This window comes from Saimiri boliviensis, chromosome 17, assembly GCF_048565385.1.
Source record: "Saimiri boliviensis isolate mSaiBol1 chromosome 17, mSaiBol1.pri, whole genome shotgun sequence".
Taxonomy (NCBI): Eukaryota; Metazoa; Chordata; class Mammalia; order Primates; family Cebidae; genus Saimiri; species Saimiri boliviensis.
Window position 1 is genome coordinate 1,509,499 of NC_133465.1, and position 20,780 is coordinate 1,530,278.

At 46.3% G+C, this 20,780-nt stretch overlaps 1 protein-coding gene and 1 pseudogene across 2 annotated transcripts; both read right to left on the reverse strand.

Moving 5' to 3' along the window:
- Positions 1-723: 723 nt before the first annotated feature.
- On the reverse strand, positions 724-8,386 carry LOC141581928 (uncharacterized; annotated as a pseudogene).
- A 795-nt stretch (positions 8,387-9,181) lies between these two features.
- LOC101028297 (C-C motif chemokine 4-like) lies at positions 9,182-11,952 on the reverse strand. Of its 2 annotated transcripts, none has more exons than XM_003929057.4 (3): positions 11,542-11,943; positions 10,873-10,987; positions 9,182-10,279 (listed from the first exon to the last, which is right to left on the reverse strand). In XM_003929057.4, the coding sequence occupies exons 1-3, from the start codon at positions 11,615-11,617 to the stop codon at positions 10,192-10,194; spliced, it is 279 nt and encodes a 92-aa protein (XP_003929106.1). In that variant the 5' UTR covers positions 11,618-11,943; the 3' UTR covers positions 9,182-10,191. The 2 variants fall into 2 exon arrangements, with proteins under 2 accessions (XP_003929106.1, XP_010337970.2); XM_010339668.2 differs by lacking the exon at positions 9,182-10,279 and adding an exon at positions 10,300-10,458 and having other exon boundaries at positions 11,542-11,952.
- Between the last annotated feature and the right edge of the window lie 8,828 nt (positions 11,953-20,780).

Below are 20,780 nucleotides of genomic sequence, written 5' to 3' on the forward strand. Positions count from 1 at the left end.
GCTTCTCCCGACACAGGCACGTCTTCCACCACCTGTTCCTGGCCAGGCAGTTCCTCCAAGGCTCCTCAGTGACCACCTGGATCTCATTGGCTTCCTCTTTCTCACTTTGTCCCGTTGAATCTAAAGCCACCTCGGAACTGGTGTCTGGGACTCACTGTTGCTGGGCCTGTTTCTTCCCCTGTGGCACCTCAGCCAGCATCCTGCCATCCAGGCTGAGGCTAGCTGAAGGCTTGGAGCTGCTGACTCTGGTCTTTTTTTTTTCCACTCAGGTGTCTGGAAGCTACCACTTTATTTCCCTTCCTGGTGACTTTCCCTTCTGTGGGTTCCTCACATGGTTCCTTTGCCTCCTTCATTCGATCAGTGCACTGGGTCAGACGCCTCACTCTCCAAGTTGGTCCAGCCCTTCTGAAACTGAAGGCCATCCTGCTACGGCTTGCTGTGATACCTACGTGGCCTTTAGCTAATCTTGAAGGACGCCTATGAGCCTCTCACCAAGGTGATATTCTTCACTAAGACCCCCTTTTCATCCTGGGACAGCTGGTCGATGCTCTCCAGCTAAAAGCTGTGGCTGCACTGAATTTTGCTGAGCTGATCTCATTGCTTTTCCAGCCCTCCCCGGAGCTTATTTCTTTCCAGCTGCACAGTGCCCCTTTCCACGCCACCCTGTGGACCCTGCCTTCCAGCTCCTGACCCACACCTGGGGGAAGGGGTGGGGTTCGCAATCTAATAGTTGCAGCCCACGACAATGAAGGAGGCCACCAGGAAGTCCTCCACAAGAGGTAGCAACTTCATGCAGTGATGCCCATTTCCCAATGCTGTCATCTCACAATCAGGGCTGAGAATCTTCGTGACATAGATTGAGAATCAATCATTTCCATAAACGCAATAGCAAATATTCAGTGCTATCATATCACATTAGAAAGAACATAGCTCTATATCAATCCCCAGAGAGGGTTTCTTGATTTGATTCCTAACAAGGGAAGGTTCCCCTGCCTCCTCGCCACCTTTGACAGAATTACTAACGACACTCAATAAAAGCTTTTCTCCAGCAAAGCCAGAAACCCATCTGGAGGTGAATACGAATTCACCATGAGCAGCATCACTGCTCAAACACCCCAGCAGCACAAGCATCCCCCGTCCCTGGCTTTCTGACCTTCATTACCACTTCCCTGTTTTGCCGGCAATCACTATCATCCATACTCACTGCCTGCAGAGGAGGGTGGATAGAGTTTAAACGAGCAAGTCAGTTGAGTTCCTCAGTACATTTTTTTTTTTAACTCATAACAGACATAATAGTTCTGAAAGTGCATTTCAGGATCTGGACTTTTTGAGAGAAAATGATTTGAGTGTGGGAGGGAGAAAGTGCTCCTAAGGTTAAACCCCCAAAGAAACTGGGGATAGCGATGATACCATTTTTAATATACACATTTTAAAAACATTAAATATAATTTTTAAGAGCTAGTTTCCTATGTATTGAGAGAAAAGCAGGTAGATATTCATGGGAGAATAAAGTGAAAGATGCGAGCCAGAAAGCTAGACATCTGAGGATGACCCCAATAGGGCATCAGCCCTGCCTGGGAAGAGGGAGGACTATAGGTGCAGGGGAGCAGGAGGGAGGTGTGCCCGGGAGTACTACCAGTCTTTCCAAGAAACCCCTGGCCTGGTAGGCTCAGAGAAGCTTCGGGTGGGACAAAGGAGACAGAGTCACAGCCCTGACCCAGGAGGGCATGGCAGGACAAGTGACCCGGCAATGACCAGAAAGGTTGAAATGCACCTCATCAGTGGCTAGCAGGGGTCGGGGGCCAATGTGAGTGAGAATCCTGCATCCCCTGACAGCTCAATCACACTCCAGCCTTCCAGAATGCAGGGGGATGCTGGGCAGAACGGGAGGAGAGAAAAGGAAGGAGGATGGGAGATGGAAGATTCTCAACTGGAAGAAAAACAGCAGCAAGCAACTCTGTTGACTTTGTTGGTCAGATTACATTTCTGCCACCAAAAAAAATTGAGATCAAAAAGCTAAGGTTAATTATGGAGAAAATAAAGTTACATTTTTTTGCACAGCAAAGTTGTTGACTATGAAATTTACAAGTATCACATGAAACAGGAAATCTTAGGAAACTTACCAAGGATGTTTCTAGCAACCCTTGTTTAGGGAACTGAGTAAAGGGGAGAGAAGGCAGCATTTTCAAATCTCAAGGAAGTATTTTATGTTAGAATTCAATTTGTCCCCAAGTGCAGCTGTCAAGAGCTTTGTAAATCTAGACCTGTAAGAGGAGAGGTCTAAAGTACTTTCAGGATAAAGGCTAGAAGCCTAAGGCCCTGATCGTTTGGGCAATCCCCCATTATTGCATTTGTTGTTCCATTCTCTGAAGCTTCCAAAAGGCAGAGAATCTCCAGATGCATTCATAAAAGAGTGGTAGCAGTTAATCATTGTTTCTAGGAAAAGGAACTGGATATGTTACCAACCAAGTCAGTCCCCACACAAATGGAGTCTTTCCCTGTTCAGTGTTGTGAAGCCAATATACAAAACCAAAAGCTAGTGTCAAGTAAACTAGTCAGGGTTCTCTTAAGAGGGCAGAACTAATAAGACAGATAAATAATAGAAAGATGATAGATAGATAGATAGATAGATAGATAGATAGATAGATAGATGATAGAGAAACATGATCACCAGGTCCCACAATAGGCTGTCTGCAAGCTGAGGAGCAAGGAGAGCCAGTCCAAGTCCCAAAACTGAAGAGCTTGGAGTCCTGTGTTCGAAGGCAGGAGGCATCCAACATGGGAGAAGGAAGTAGGCTGGGAAGCTAAACCCATCTCTCCTTTTCATGTTTTTCTGCCTGCTTTTTTTCCCCTGGTGGAATGACCCAAATTTTCACTCCTGAAGGGTCTGGGTCACTTGTAGTCCTGCCTGGATTGGACTATGGCAGTTTGCTGTTCACCTTAATCACAGGGCATGATAATACTAAGAGAGGCCCAATGGATCTCTTGGATTCCAAGTATACTCTTCCTTACCTCCATTGTGGCACAGTAGACTGCTTTCAACTAGACAGTCTGGGTCAATCACCCCAGTCAACACTGTAACTCCCTTCTTAGCCTGTTACTTAAAGGCAGGAAGAGCCCAAAGTATCCAGGTGGCAATCTTAACTTCCAGTTTAATGGAATCGTTATTGTGTCTCCTGGTGGCAGCGTTCCTCCCTCTGGAACTAAGACCTCTAGGCCCACAGAACATAATGTCAAGGGAACAGAAAGCAAAAATTTTGCTAGTGGATCACTATGGGTGGTGGTGAGTGGTGCCACTTCCACTTCCACCCCTTGATTCTGGGACCCATGAATCCTGTCTATGGGAGAAACAGTACCATATATTGGACACTGATTCAGAGCATACACAGCCTTCTGGAGAACTTTGCCCCAGCCCTGCAAAGTATTGTCACCTAGTTGCCATTGTAATTGTGACTCCAAAAGGCCATTCCATCATTCAGTCATATCCAGTTGCTTCAGGATGATGGGGAACATGGTAAGACCAGTGAATTCCATGAACACAAGCCCACTGCCTCACTTCTTTAGCCATAAAGTGAGTGCCTTGGTCAGAGACAAAGCTGTGTGGAATACCGTGACAGTGGATAAGGTGTTCCACGAGTCCACTGATGGTAGCCTTGGCAGAAGCATTGCATGTAGGATAGGCAAACCCATATCAGGAGTCAGAGTGTATTCCAGTGAGGACAAACCTCTACCCTTTCTATGATGGAAGAGGTCCAATATAATCAACCTGCTACCAGGTGGCTGGCTGATCACGCTGAGGAATGGTGCAAGGGCTCAGTGTTGGTCTCTGCTGCTGGCAAATTGGGCACTCAGCAGTGACCATAGTCAGGTCAGTCTTGGTGAGTGGAAGTCCATGTTGCTGAGCCCATGCGTAACCTCTATCCCTGCCACCATGGCCATTTTGTTCAAGGGCCCATTGGGTGATGACAGGGGTGGCTGGGGAGAGAGGCTGAGTGGTGTCCACAGAACGGGTCACCCTATCCACTTGATTATTAAACTCCTTCTCTGCTGAGGTCACCCATTGGTGAGCACTCACATGGGATACAAATATCTTCATAGTTTTTGCCCACTTAAAGAGGTTCATCTACATACTTTCTTCCGTAAATTTCTTTGTCATCAATTTTCCAAACATGCTTCTTCCAAGTCCCTGACCATCCATCCAAGTCATCGGCTACAGCCCATGAATCAGTATATAATCGCACATCTGTCGATTTCTCCTTTCATGCAAAGTGCACAACCAGGTGCACTACTCACAGTTCTGCACTACTCACAGTTGGGAAGATTTTCCCTCACTGCTGTCCTTCAAGGATGTCCTGGAAAGGGGCTGTAGTACTGCAGCTGTCCACTTTTAGGTGGTGCCTGCCTATTGTGCAGAACATCTGTCTCCTCTTCCTCTGTCAACTGATCATAGGGAAATTCCCATGAGGCCATCAGTGCAGGCTGGAGGAGAGAAGGCAAGGTGGCAGAAGTGGAGGCCGTGGGCATTTAAGCCATGTCGTCAGGTAACTTACGTGAGCCTTCAGGACCTGCTCGAGGCTGATCACATCTTCCATTTAATAATGGAATGCTGCTGTGCACAATCCGCTTTATGGCTAGATGGGTCAGAAAGCACCCAGTTCATGATAGGCAGTTCAGGTCGCATGGTGACTTGAGGACGCGTAATCTAACGTTAAGTTTCCGCCAAAGCCCAGTAACAGTCTCTCAAAAGGAGAGTAGGTATCTGAAGAAGACGGCAGGGCCTTGCTCCAAAATCCTAGAGGCCTCTGCTGTGATTCACCTTTGGGAGCCTGCCAAAGGCTCCAAATAGCATCCCTCTCTGCCACTGACACCTCAAGCACCATTAGATCTGCTGGGTCATATGGCCCAAGTGGCAGAGCAGCTTGCACAGCAGCCTGGGCCTGTTGCAGAGCCTTCTCCCGGACCCCACTGAGAACTTGCAGCCTTTCAGATCACTCGATACATGGGCCAGAGTAACACACCCAAAGGAGGAATGTGTTGCCTCCAAAATCCAAATAGGCCCGCTATGCATTGTGCCACTTTCTTGGCTGTAGGAGGAACCAAATGCAGCAACTTATCCTTTACCTTAGAAGGAGTATCTTGACAGGTCCCACACCACCAGACTCCTAGAAATTTTGCTGAGATAGAAGGTCCCTGAATTTCAGTCAGTTTTATTTCTTATCCTCTGGCATGCAAATGGCTCACCAGTGAGTCCAGTGTGCTTGCTACTCCTTGCTCACTGCATCCAATCAGCATAATGGCTCCAGTGTAATGGACCAGTGTGACATGTTTCAGAAGCAAAAAGTGATCAGGGTCTCTCTGAACAAAATTATAACAGAAAGCCAGAGAGTCGATATACCTCTGAGGTAGGATAGTAAAAATACATTTCTGGCCTTGCCAGCTGAAGGCAAAATTTCTTCTGGTGGGCCTTATGGACAGGAATGGAGAAAAAGACGTTTGTCAAGTCAGTGGCTGCATACCAGGTACCAGGAGACACGTTAATTTGCTCAAGCAATGAAACCACGTCTGGTAAAGCAGCTGCGATTGGAGTCACCACTTGGTTAAGCTTATGATAATCCACCGTCATTCTCCAAGATCCGTCTGTCTTCTGCACTGGCCCAATGGGAGACTTGAAAGGGGGTGAGGGAATCACCACCCCTACATCCTTCAAGTCCTCGATGGTAGCACTAATTGCAATCCTTCCAGGGATGTGACGTTGTTTTCGATTTACTCTTTTTCTAGATAGAGGCAGCTCTAATGGCTTCCCTTTGACTTTTCTCACCACTATAGTTCTCATTCTACCAGTCAGGGAGGCAGTGTGGGTGTTCTGACAGCTGCTAATTGCGTCTATGCCAATTACGCATTCTGGCACTGGGACAATGACCACGGGATGAGTCCGGGGACCCACTGGACTCACTGTGAGTTGGACCTGAGCTAAAACTCCATCAATTACCTGACCTCCATAAGCCCCTACTTTAACTGGAGGACCACGGTGACATTTTGGGTCCCCTAGAATCAACTGGCTCCCCGGCTTGAGTGCAGTCAACTCACCTCAGTTGTCTGTAACTTCTGCCTCCTGGGCTCAAGCGATCCTCCTTCCTCAGCTTCCCAAGTAGCTGGGACTATAGGCATGTGCCATCTCACTCAGCTCATCTGGATTTTTTTTTTTTTCATAGAGACTGGGTCTTATCATGTTGCCCAGGCTGGTCTCAAACTCCTGAGCTCAAGTGATCCTCCCACTTTGGCCTCACAAAGTGCTAAAATTATAGGTGTGAGCCACCACAGCTGGTCTATTATGTTTTTTTTTTCCCCAAACATTTTCCATCCATCACTGGGATGGAAACAATGGAACCCACATATACAAAGCGTCAACTGTAGCTAAAAATGAAACTTTTTAAAAGGTAGAAAAATGCAGCCACAATTTTGTCGCTCAATCCTTTTCTTCCATTTTCCTGTATGCTAGGCTCAGCAGGAACCCCAGAGGAAAAGAGTTTAGAAGGGAGAACAGGTAAAGATACGTGGGAAAGAGAGGGTACTGAGTCCCTCGAGCCTGTAAAGGGTGAATGCAGACTGCAGCACAGGATTGCCACCTGACCGCTGGTCTCAGCTGCCAGGAAGAGCTGTGGCTTTGTCAGCAACCTCAGCTCGTCTTGCTCCCTTGATCCCGGCCTCTGCTTGCTCGGCTTCTGGCCTCCTTGGAGGAAAATGCGTGTGTCAATGGGAGCATGACGGGGGGGTTCCACGCTGAAGTGGGGTGGGGGATAAGGACACGCTTGCATGAACATGCCCTAAAGGAATATGTACATAAGGAAACAGACTCCCATCTGGAGAGTGAGCTGGCTCAGGTGGGCGCTGAAAGGAGCAGGAGAACAGGCCGGATGTCTAGAAATTGCTCCATAATCCGCAGTTCCTTTCAAGTGTACTGCTTCGTCTGTTCTGGCTTCTGCCCCGACCCAGAAATCTGGAGAAACCTCAAGTGGAACATCAAGTAAGCAGATTCCAGCCCTCGGGGCCCAGGGTGAGAAAAGGAAGTTAAATGAGAAAAAGAGAAAGGAAAAAACAGTCTCATGTTGTGCAACAGGTGAAGTCCCACATTGCCCCACTTTGAGGATTCCATGCTGCCGTTTGTAATCCCTGGTGAAGCATTTCTTCATGAGGCTTCCCAGGCGTCCTTCAGCCTTCCCTGGTGGTCCTGCCTCTGTGGAACTGAGCTCTCCCTTTCTATTTGCTGAGGATCAGGGAGGAGTGGGAAAGGGACTCCAGAGTGAGGGAGGAGAGCGGCATTCTTGCCCTAACCCTGCTTGCTCACTAGTAATGAACCAGAGACAGGTCATGGCTCTGCTCTGGGCTGCATCTGACAGATAAGAGGATGGACTCTTTCCCAGACAGGAATCTAGGACCCCTCAGAGCACGTTAGGTGTCTCAAGAAGAGGCACGCTTCCTAAGGGTCTTGAACTCTGGGTCAGGCCTTAGCCCCAGAACTCAGTTGCTGAAACAGGTCTCCCTTTGGAATGCCTCTCCTCGGTAGTTCATCTCCCTGAGGCGTGTTCCTATCACCCTGGGTTCCTCCTGCAGAGAGGTTTGGCTCACCCTCTAAATGCTCCCTTTCCTGCCACTGAGCTATTGGGGGTCGCTATCGGTGACTCATCAGTTGGTGGTTGTATTTGTTTTCATTTGCTGCTGCAAAAAATTACCACAAACTTAGCGTCTTACAACCACATATTTATTCTCTTAAAGTTCTGGAGGTGAGAAGTCTGCAATCAGGTTCGCTGGGCTTCGTTCTCTCTGGAGGCTCTGGGGGAGGAACCATTTCCTTGCCTTTTCCCGCTTCGAGAGCCGCATCCTAACGACCTCTTGGCTTCTGGCCTCTTCCTCCATCTTCCAAGCCAGCAGCATAGCATCTTGCTTCTGTTGGCACATTGCTACCTTCTCCTCTATTGCTGGATTTCTCTCGTACTCCCCCTTGTAAGGACACTTACAACTACATTTGGAGCCTGACCAGATAATTGAAGGTAATTACTCCATCTTAAGATCCTTAACTTGATTATCTCCAAAGTCCCTTTGGCCGTGTAAAGTGACATTCACAGGTTCTGGGGAATAGGCTGTGGACATCTTGGGGGCCATTATTCAGCTACCGTAGTGATCTATACCTTGCCTCTGGCCCTGGGAGCATCCATTCTCTCTTCCACTCTGTCCCCTCAGAATAGAATTGTGTACCTTTCTCCATGTCCACAGCCTAATCTTCCAGACCACCGCAACCGCCCCTCCCTTCACTTTCTTTAGGCTCGGAGAACATTCCAGGAGTGTGCTCTCCAATGGAACTTTCCGTGCCGATGGACAGAAAGTCCATCATCCGTGATCCGCGCTGTCCAACATGGTAACTAGCCACATGAGGCTACTGAGCACTAGAAATGTGACTAGCGTGACTCAGGAACTGAATTTTAAATTTATTTCATTTTAGTTAAATGTAATGAAATTTTAATTAGCCACTTTGGCCATGGCTAACGTATTAAACAGCTCAGATCTAGGCAAATGAAAGCAGAAACTGCTGCCAGGCACATCCTTTGCTGCTAGCCTCTTCTCACACCTGTTCTGGATCAGCTCTGCCCCCTTAACCTCCTTCTTGCAGTCCCCGCAGAATCTGAAGGAGATTTCCACGGGGGCTCTAGAATGACAGGGTGACTGAGGGCAGGACAAAGAAGGGAATTGGGTCTGTTGACCCCAGAGAGGTACAGGGCCCCAGTTCTGCATTTGCACAGGACTAAGAACACTCAAATGATTTTCAAGGTAGTCTCTGCCTCGTCCTTACTCAATTGGTCTCCCTTTTGAGGACCACAGAGGTGTGTCACTAGGGAAGGTGTGCAGGAAAGGGCATGAGCCTGGGGGTTGGCACTGGCCAGGGTCCTGCTCTGCTATGCACTTGCTGAGTGGCATGTGGCAAGTTACTGCCCAGGCCTTGGCTCTCAGTTTCTAAAAAATGGGCGGGTTGGACCAGATGGTGTAAAGTTTCCTTTTAGCTTTAGTAGACGACGAGTCTGTGTCCCATGGATCAGCCTTTATTGTGCATGCAATTCTATTTCAGAGCCATGTTGTCTCTGACCCAGGCAGTTCTGATGGAAGGATTATTAAGTCGAAGTGGCTTAATTTACTCCTGCAACACTTCCAAACAAAACCAGATTCCATCCTTCTGTCCTCATAACACCACCTCACATTAGCTCGGGCTTTAGAGTGCTGATCCATCAACTAATCTGATCCTCATGACGACTCTGATAATTGCTAGGTCCAGTTCAAGTGAAAAGATGGAGGCTCAGAGAGGGAAGGAGAAAATCTTCCAAGTGCCTGAACCCAGGATGGGTGCTTTACATATCACCTGATAACAGTCCTTCAAAGTGGTTAATATTATCCCCATTTCACAGGTGTGAGCATTGAGGTCTAATAAGGCAAAATGCCTTTCCCAAAGTTGTGCTAAGATGATGAAGTCATTTTTCTCACTCTTCTTTCCCCTTTGCTGTGCTGCTGCCTCTGTTGCGACTTCCTGTCAAGATGTTGAAATGATAACCCTTATTATCAAGCTATCATTTTTGGGAGGATTCTTTCATGACATTCTCCAAGTAGACCTACAAGCCTCAGCAAGTCACTCCACCCAGTCCCTCCTTCATAACGGTGTTAAAACCTTTGTTGAAAGTATGCAGTGAGATCATGTATTAAGAGTGTTCAGCCCAGAGCTTATATTAAAGACTCAGCAATTGCTCATTTTTACTGTTTTGAGAAACTATTTTGTCCCTCCCAATAGTACCAGGCAATTCCTTTTACCCCGAAATCAAATTGAAATCACAAAGAAACTGTCTACATTTTATTTCAAAGTTTTATTATGGAAACCCAGGGAATCAACAGTGTTATCCATGTATTTGCAACAGCAAAGAAACTGTGACAATGGACCTTCCCCATAGGGGACACTTATCCTTTGGCTAAACAATATAAATAATGGAAATAATACCTAATACAATAAAACAGCACACAACAAAGATTAAATTAGGAGAAGGAACAGGAGCTGCGGAGAGGAGTCGTGAGTACGGAGAAGATGCGTCTCACAGAGAAGCATCCAGGCTCAGGTGACCTTCCCTGAGGACTTCCTGTCTCTGAGCCCAGAGCAGCTCAGTTCAGTTCCAGGTCATACACATACTCCTGGACCCAGGTCTCACTGGGGTCAGCACAGACTTGCTTGCCTCTTTTGGTTTGGAATCTGTAGAACAAGGAGTGGACAGATTAGAATCCCATGGAACCTTTGAGGCCACCTGGCTTTAGCCCTTGCCTGTGGTAGGCATCATCCTCTGCCTGACCATGGTCTGTGCAGGGCAGCTCGGATGGATGGAATCCTTCCTGGGGCAGCACTGGAACCAGACTCCCTGTAACTTCCACCCACTGAATTTAACTGTGGGCCCCAGGGGTTGCCCGGATTAGGAACCAGTGGGCATTGCAATCAATATGAATGGATCTCCCCATTCCCGGTCAGCCTGGCAGTGACTTTGCCACATGTCTTTCTAGCATGGTTTAAGAAATCGGTCCATAGCTCATGTGACTTTTCTGACTTCCCCTGCTCTCCTGTCCTCTGGATGAATTCCTCCCCAGGAACCCCCTTCTCTCTTGGCTCCCACCCAGCTGCCTTCAGCACTTGAAAAGTGAGTTCACGACCTGTGCCCTCATGGCTCTCAGGGAAGGCTTCAGCCCTGAGAGCTGCCTCCCCACTGCTCAGTCACCCACTCCCTGAAACAGACCCTCTTTTAAAATCCAGCCCTTACCCTTGCCTCCCAGAATAGCCCAGGGGTTGATACTCACACCACAGCTGGCTGGGAGCAGAGGCTGCTGGTCTCGAAGTAATCTACCACAAAGTTGCGAGGAAGCTTTCTCACGGTGTAAGAAAAGCAGCAGGCGGTGGGAGGGTCTGAGCCCACTGAAAGGAAAGGCCGGAGTGAGATCAACACTGCACTTGGGAGCTGTTAAGTTTGGCTTCTAATTTTGCATCTTCATTGAGCATCTCTGTGGAGCTACCAGAGCCTCAAATATGGTTCCTCGTATCCATTCCCACCTAACCTGAGCAGGAGTCTTATTCTGAATAGTGGATCTTCAGAGATGGGCAAGAAAGAAATCTAGAAGATTGGAACTGGATTGAGTCTTAGAACACATCTCACTCCCTTTATATGACAGATGGGGAAGCCGAGGCACAGAGAGGGACAGGGGCTCGCTTGAACAAGTAGAGGCAGAGCCAATTCAACAGTCTGACTTCCAGCCCATCCTTTTCCTCTACTCGTTGCTAATTCTTAAGAAAACAGGAACTTGAATGCTATTGAATATCTACTGGACTCTACATTTGGCAGCAAACTACGTGACAATCATCCTAGCTGTCTTTTATGCCATCCCCAGATCCCACTGTTTGACCAGCCACAACTAGAAAAGACTTTGCCTACACCTTGACTCTAGAAATAGCCACTGCAAAAGCAGACTTACTTGGTGCTGAGAGCCCTGGAGAGCAGAAGGCAGCTACCAGCACGAGGAGAGACAGGACAGTCACGCAGAGCTTCATGGTATTGGTGAAAGAGAAGTTTTCTCAGAGGCGAGGCTGCAGAGCTCAGAAGCTTTAGAACCCAGCTGTGTCCTGTGCTGATACTGAGTTGGGAACCTCGCTTTATAGGGACTCCGAGGCCTGGGACAAATGTGGGGGCACAGGAGAGTGAGTGGAATTTCCATGGTAGAGATGATGTCATGGCTCCTGAAGCTAGCTGAGTGATGAGTTCCTCTGAGCTTCTCTTCCCCGGGACGATGTCATCACAGAGGAAAGATGAGGGAGGTGCAGGGGAGAAGAAGAGGGAAGTGGTACAACCCAAGGCAGTGACCGAGACTGGGGAGAGAGTTGCAAACCCCAGGGGAAAAGATGAAATGTTCACACCTGCTGCAAGTGGCTTATAGACAAGAACTGTGCTGCTCTTGGTGGTTGGCACCCCCCAGAAGCTGGAGGGTTCGCGTCAGTCTTCCCAGGCTTGCCACGAGCTTGGCTCTAAGAACACAGGGGGAGCCAGGACTCCCCCGTACCCTTCTTGTGCCTTCTTCTGCTGAGCTGAGTGCCACTGACTTTTGTGCCCTGTATGTTTCCTTGAGCATGAAGAGTCCAGCATTGGATATGCAGAAGGACCCAGTAGAGTGACTCAGGAACATTTGTAACTTCTTATTGGACACTTATCAATGCCAGGTGCTGGGAAAGCTGTCTTACGCATGTTATATCTAATCCTACTATAACCCCGAGCAGGGGTGTGTAATCTCATTTTATAGACAAGGCAATTGAGGATCAGAGAGTGGTTCACTGATGCTCTCAATGCCACACAGCTGAGTGGCACTGCCAACATTTGAATCAAGATTCATCTGACTCCAAAGTCCACTTTCTTCCCACGCTGTAGTCTCCAGAATAAACATAGAATGTGACCACAAAGAAACTGTTGACTGATAGACTGCTAGGAGCAATTCCACATTCAAAGACTGACGGTATTCGGACTTAATTCAGGAAAGGGATTGGGCTAGTCTGTCCTAGAACAAGGAGGGAATGGAGGAGAAATGAAGAGTTCAGGATATTTTCTTGGATCAATAAAAGAACAGTTCAAAGAAACCAGTAAGAATCAAGTTTAGAAGACCCAGATACAGAATGTTCTTCTAGTATAAGAACAGAATTGAGCTGGGTACAGTGGCTCACACCTGTATTCCAAGCACTTTGGGAAGCCAAGGCAGGTGGACTGCTTGAGCCCAGAGGTTTGAGACCAGCCTGGGCAACATGGTGAAACCCTGTTTCTACAAAAAAAAAAAAAAAAATTGAAAAAAATTTAGCTGGGAGTGGTGATACATACCTGTAGTCTCAGTTTCTCAGGAGGCTAAGTTGGGAGGATCACCCCCAGGAAAGTCCAGGCTGCAGTGAGTGGTGATTGCGCCACTGCACTCCAGCCTAGATGACAGAACAAGACCCTGTCTCAAAAACAAAGCAAAACAAAACAAAACAGAATAGTATACCTAGTAATGAGTTTTTCTATGTTACAGACAAAATGTGTAATCTAAGGATGTGAGTGTGTCCCAGCTGGTCCACAGGGAATGCTCATGTTCATGTTAAGCCCTGACTGGTTTGATAGCTGCTAGGCACCTGTACAGAAGGTGAAGCTTACAAAGACCCTGAATACAGAAGTGTGTGAAGTTGGGCAAATGAAGGGAGTGAGGATGATTGGATCAAGATGTCTATCAGCCTTTAGCTCTACTATTCTCACCCCGATGCTCATTCCTAACCCCACATTGTTACCTGCTCTTCTCTGAGAGAAAAAAAAGAAGGTAAGAAGAGGGAGCCATGACTTCAAACTATACTACAGGGATAAAGTAACCAAAACAGCATGGTACTGGTACAAAAACAGACATATAGACCAATAGAACAAAATAGAGGCTCAGAAAATAATGCTGCATACCTGTAACCATCTGATCTTTGACAAAGTTAACAAAAACAAGCAATGGGAAAAGGACTTCCAATTTCATAAATGGTACTGGGATAACTGACTAGCTATATGCAAAAGGTTGAAACTGGACCCCTTCCTTACATCATATATAAAAATCAACTCAAGATGGATTAAAGATTTAAATGTAAAACCGAAAACTATAAAACTATAAAAACATGATAACCTGTAAGATGGCCTAGACAGCACCATTCTGGACACAAGATCTGGCGGAGATTTCATGATGAAGACGCCAAAAGCAAATTGCAACAAAACCAAAACCTGACACATGGGATCTAATTAAACTAAAGAGCTTCTGCCTAGCAAAAGATATTATCAGCAGAGTAAAGAGATAACCTGCAAAATGAGAGAAAATATTTACGAACTATGCATCTGACAAAGGTCTAATACCCAGAATCTATAAGGAACTTAAAGAAATATACAAGCAAAAAACAAAGAACTCCATTAAAAAGTGGGCAATAACATAAACAGACACATTTCAAAAGAAGACATACACGCGGCCAAGAAACATGCAAAAACTGCTCAATATCACCCATCATTAGAGAAATGCAAATTAAAACCACAGTGAGATACCGTCTCACACCAGTCAGGCTGGCTACTTTTAAAAAGTCAAAAATAACAGAAGATGCTGATGAGGTTGCAGAGAAAAGGAACACTTACACACTGCTGGTGGTAATGTAAATTAGCTCAGCCATTGTGGGAAGCAGTTTGGCGATTTCTCAAAGAACTTAAAACAGAATTACCATTCAACCCAGCAATCCCACTATTGGATATATACCCAAAGAAATAGAAATCATTCTACCATAAAGACACGTGCACGTGTATGTTCATCGCAATACTACTTACAACAGCAAAGACATGGAATCAACCTAAATACCCATCAATGGTAGAACGGATAAAGAAAATGTGGTATATATATACTATGGAATACTTGTCAGTCATGAAAGAGAATGAAATCATGTCCTTTACAGCAACATGATGGAGCTGGAGGCCATTATCCTCAGCGAACTACCACAGGAACAGAAAACCAAATCCTGCATGTTCTCACTTAAAAGTGGAAGCTAAACATTGAATACACATGGACACAAAGAACGGAACAGCAGGCACAGGGCTTACTCAAAGGTGAAGGGTGGGAGGAGGGCTAGGATAAAAAAAACTACTCATTGGATACTATGCTTATTACCTGGGTGATGAAATAATCTGTACACCAAACCGCCACAACACACAATTCACCTATATAACAAACCTGCACGTGTACTCCTGCGCCTAAGATACAAGTCAAGAACAAAAGGCACCTACAGCATCTGGGAGCCATAGGAGGGGTTGGAGCAGCGTCCCAGGTCCTTCAGGGTCATTAAAGTACAAGGTCATCCTACCTCAGCCTTCTCCCCTGCCCCCTGACCCACACACACAAGCCTCTCTCTTCTGTTCTCTCCGTCATCCCCTTTTCTTCGCACAGCTCTTGCTTGAAATGTTCTGATCTACTCCAAGATCCTCACCCCTGGCTGTAACATTCCATGTTCCCTGATAGCACATGTGTTAGTACCTCTCCTGGTCTTTGCTGGTTGGTGCAGTTTCATCTTCATGCATCAGGGACCTTACTTTAAGGGAAGCAGAATGTGTCTCCTGTTCTCTGAATCCACACAGACTTCATTACCTATGACATTTGGATTCAACCCAATGTACTACCATCTGCTGTTTGTCAGGGCAGACAGCTGAATGAAGCCCCATCCCTGCCTTCGAAGAGTTCCATATCTAGTGACAGCATTGACAGTGACAGAAATAACCATCCCAAGAGGTGGAATAAGCTAAGTGTCATGTCAGAGGAAGAAACAGTGTCAGAAAGCCTGAGGGCTGGAGAAGACTGTGTATCCGCTGTAGAAGGCTGTGTATCCGCTGTAGATGAGTAGTTCCGAGTTAAGTCTCAGTCCCCACTAGAGCAGCTGTCTGAATGAGCGAAGCGTAGAGATTCGGAGGATGCCCATTCTGGGGCTTCAGGAAAATGATTCTTAATAAAAATGGGTGACTAGTCATTATTGAGCCATACAGTGAGTTTGTCTGTGGACTTTTGCTTCCTAGCCTTGATCTGATCTTTGGCTCATGGAGGTAAAATGTTTTGAGGGATCTTCGTGAAGATCCTAACAACAATACTAGGTCTGCACCAGTAGAAGTCCACAATGAAATCAAAAAGGACTTGTATCATTTGGCTTAGCCATATTCACTATCCCCACCAAGATTTAGGCACTGGTGCCATTTAGAACTCCTGGAAGGCAATGTGGAAACTGGAAAGTCAAGGGGGGCCAATAAAGAATGATAACAAATGACTCTCATATACATGACCAAAAAAAAAAAAAAATGCTCATCTTCTCTAGAGAAACTTCCCTGACCTCTTTCCCAAGTAAATTCTGTATCCTTCATTGTACTCCCTACAGTCTTCTGAATTACTTCCTTCTTATCACCTGTCACATATTTATCTATTTCTGTTAAGTTGCCTCTCCAACTAGAAAGTGAGCTCCTTGATGCAGAAACTGTTATGCTTATCTCCATGGAGGGGATGTGATGAGTAATATGGACTCGAGATGTGGCCCACTATACAGCCAAATGAGTAAAACAAGTATGAATGCACTGGTTGTTCTGACATTCCACCCGAAAGGTGATTCCTCAGCCCTTAAAGTGTGGTACTTCCCCTTCTCCCACACCCTCAACCCACACATCCAGTAGTTTCATCAAAATGGCTCAGAATTGCAAGAAGTGACGGCAAGGGTCATCCATGGTTCCAGGGAGCTCCATTCAGAGGGCATTCAGAGGGCCTCCCTTCACCGCTGAGCAGGGAAGCCCTTCTTTCCCGCTTACTTGTGGTCACATACCGGTTTCCCCCTCCGCAACCTTGACCACCACTATATTCATAACTCCATTCTGGGCATTTTTACATTGGTCTTGTCACATTGCCTTCAACTTTCCAGGCTGCAAGCAGGACCAGCAGCCACAGCAGTGACATGATCTTGAAAATGTCCTGGTATTTTTCATTTTCCTCAGCATCTCCACAGCCTGTGGTTTTACCTGATCCCAATCGGTTTTGCCACTGCACAGATTTGGAAAGCAAAACGTAGAAAAGTTAAAAGACCCCTAAGGTCTTCAACTCCCAGTTCAGAGATGACTAGAGTCCCTCTACAGGTATGACCATCTGAGATGACACAATCTCTGATTGTAACAGATTCTCAGAAGAGATCACAAAAGTGCTGAGGAGCAGGGAAGAAAGGCTGTCGGTCTGGACAGCCTGGCCTCTCCTAGAGTGTTGGGGAGACTACCGGGTGTTGGGGCAAAGAGGTGACCTCTAGGAGGTGGGATGCCTAGAACTAGAGAGCTCCTGGAGGGCAAATGTGGAGACTGGGAAGCCAAGGGGAGCTGGAACATAGGGTCATTTTGCCGAGATAATAAACCAAGCAGAGGCAAATTCTGTGGTTTTGCCAGGGTGGCATCCAAGTCACTTTGGGGGAAATGGGAGCAGAAGCTGAATTGTGGATTGAAGAGGCAAGCACATAATTATCCAGAGTGCAGCATTCTTCAGGGTGAAATCCACAGGACAGCGAGCTGGTTGGAGCAGCTTATCAGTGACTGCCACACTCTGACTACGGAGCTGGCCTGCCCCACTCTTCTTACCGTGGAAACGGACCTTGGTCATCTGCCACAGCCTGCTCTTGGTTGTGAAAGGTAGAGGTCAGGAACTTCAGGGGATGTTCAATTCCTCAGAGAGGGGTAAAGCCTCATCAGCATCCATGAGGTCAAGAAAACTTTCAGTATTTATTATTATTATTATTATTTTTTAGAGACGAGGTTTCACCATATTGGTCAGACTGGTCGCGAACTCCTGACCTCAGGTGATCCACCTGCCTAGGCCTCCCAAAGTGCTGGGATTACAGGCATGAGCCACTGTGCATGGCCAACTTTCAGTATTCCTTATGAAGCATCTTTCTTCAAATTGTTTCTGGCCTCTTTCCATGCAGGTCATGGTGGTAGTGAAGTATTAAGGTAAGCTTCCAAAAATGTGAGACCCTAATTTTTTTTTTTTTTTAATTTATAAGCCGAGCATCACACCTATAATCCCAGCACTTTGGGAGGCTGAGGTGGGTGGATCATCTGAGGTCAGGAGTTCAAGAACAGCCTGGCCAACCGAGTGAAACCCCATCTCTACTAAAAATACAAAAAATTAGTTTGGTAGTGCACACACCTGTAGTCCCAGCTACTCGAGTGGTTGAGGCATGAGAATCTCTTGATCCTGGGAGAGAGAGTTTGCAGTGAGCCAAGATCACACCATTGCACTTCAGCCTGGGCAACAGAGTGAGACTCTATCTCAAAAAAATAAAAATTATATTAGTTTGTTTTTCTTTTACAGAAAATACACATGGTCGTTGTACAAAATTGAGAAAATATAGGGAAGCATAAATTAGAAAATTTAAATTGCCCTATCATTCTGTACCTAGTTTTACATTTTACGATTGGTACTTAATATTCTTTCATATACTAATATGTCTTATTATTGTTACTTAATTTTCTTCTGTGTCATTACAAACTTAAACATTATTCAAAAATGGCATAAATATATGCATGATGTTTTATTGCACAGATACACCAAAAGTTGTATTTAATCATTCTGCTAGTCACATTAGTCCATTAAAGTTGCTCTAGCTTTTCTCTGTTATAGATTGAACTGAGATTAGCCAGGCAAAAACAGGGACAGCAGTATACGGGCAAAGAACAAGAGACCTGCACTTATTTTTTATGTAAAACGGATGTATTAAAATATTTCAATAATAATAAAATGGTAATAGTAATCACAGTAGATAGCACTTAACATAGCACTCACTATGAACCAGTAATGTTCTATGCCTTTCATAGATATTAATGCATTTAATCCTCACAGTGACCCTCTGAGGTAGATGCTGTAATTATCGCCTTTTACACTCGAGGAAACTGAAGCACAGAGAGATAAGTAACCTATAGAAAAACACACAGCTGACACACAACAGATTTGAAACTGAAGCCAAGATGTCTGGCTCTAGAACAGGAATAAATCAGAAAAGGGAAGTGTGCTGTATTCGCATAACAGCCAGAGTTTCTGTTATTCTGATGTAAAATGTCTTTTCTGTTTTGCATTTTGCATGTCTTTGAATACCAAGCTCCATGGATTTTTCTCTTTTTCTTAGAAAATTTGGCCACAGCTTAGAGGCTCACGCCTGTAATCCCAGCACTTGGGAGACCAAGGTGGGCAATTGCTCGAGGTCAGGAGTTCGAGACCAGCCTGGCCAACATGGTGAAACCTCGTCTCTACTAAAAATACAAAAATTAGCCAGGTGTGGTGGTGGGCACCTGTAATCCCAACTACTCAGGAGGCTGAGGTAGTAGAATCACTTAAACTCCGGGGGGCAGAGAAAGGAGGGGCAGAGGTTGTAGTGAGCTGAGATTGCGCCACTGCACTCCAGCCTGGGCAACAGAGTGAAACTCCATCTAAAAAAAAAAAAAAGAAAGAGAAAAAGGAAAAAAAAGAAAATTTCGGGAATTATGTAGTGTTTTCCCTTAACTGTTTTAAATATTAATCTCGGCAACCGTCATGGGATGTGCCCACATTCATAGTATTTCACTCTGTCCTGTGGTTTACAAGAAGGGGAAACTGCCTTACCAAGTCAACGCCGCCTGCATTAAAAGCAGAGAAGAGAGCTGCACGTTTAAGGAAACACAGGTAGCGCAAAAAGGCTGAGTCTTGGTTTTCAGGAAGTCTGCACATGGAAAGCCATGAGGCCAAAGAGGTAAACAGGGGTCAGGTTACAGAGAAGCATCCATTTCATGCCAGAAATTATGCAGAATGCGGCCGGGCGCGGTGGCTCAAGCCTGTAATCCCGGCACTTTGGGAGGCTGAGGCGGGTGGATCACAAGGTCGAGAGATCGAGACCATCCTGATCAACATGGTGAAACCCCGTCTCTACTAAAAATGCAAAAAACTAGCTGGGCGTGGTGGCGCGTGCCTGTAATCCCAGCTACTCAGGAGGCTGAGGCAGGAGAATTGCGTGAGCCCAGGAGGCGGAGGTTGCGGTGAGCCGAGATCGCGCCATTGCACTCCAGCCTGGAAGGAGCGAAACTCCATCTCAAAAAAAAAAAAAAAAAAAAAAAGAAATTATGCAGAATGCTTGCAAGCTTTAAGCTTTTAAAAGGAGAGAAAGAGAGACTGATTTGAACTTTAGCAAAATTATATTGGATCCTGTATGGTGGGGCCAGGCATGGTGGCTCACACCTGTAATCCCAGCACTTGGGAGGCTGAAGCAGGCAGATCACTTGAGGTCAGGAGTTCGAGACCAGCCTGGCCAACATGGTAAAACCTGGTTTCCACGAAAAATACAAAGAAATTAGCCAAGCATGGTGGCACATGCCTGTAATCCCAGCGACTTGGGAGACTGTGGGACAGTAATTACTTGAGCCTGGGAAGCGGAGGTTGCCATGAGCCAAGATCAAGCCACTGCACTCCAGCCTGGGCCCCACAGTGATACTTTGTCTCGAAATAAGTAAGTAAATAAATACATACATGACAAAACTAGAAGAAAAAACAGTTGCTAGGACTCTCTTCCAGTTGTCATGGTGAGAAACCATAAGAACCTGACCTAAGACAGAGACGGCGGGACTGGTGAGAGGCACATACATGTGAAATGGAAGGTAGACTAGGGCTGGCGATTGAATAGGTATAGGAGATGACAGAGGAAGAGGAGGCAAGGGTGACTCTCAGCTTTGCAGCTTGGAAGGTTGTTGTTTTTTTTTTTTTTTTTGAGACGGAGTTTTGCTCTTGTTACCCAGGCTGGAGTGCAATGGCGCGATCTCGGCTCACCGCAACCTCCGCCTCCTGGGTTCAGGCAATTCTCCTGCCTCAGCCTCCTGAGTAGCTGGGATTACAGGCACGCGCCACCATGCCCAGCTACTTTTTTGTATTTTTAGTAGAGACGGGGTTTCACCATGTTGACCAGGATGGTCTCGATCTCTTGACCTCATGATCCACCCGCCTCGGCCTCCCAAAGTGCTGGGATGACAGGCTTGAGCCACCGCACCCGGCCGCAGCTTGGAAGGTTGATAGCAAGAGGCACTTTTTATTGGGTAGAGAATATGGAAGGAGAGGCAAGGAATAAGGGGAGGGAGCTGTTCTAGTATCAAGACATATGCCCTGACCTA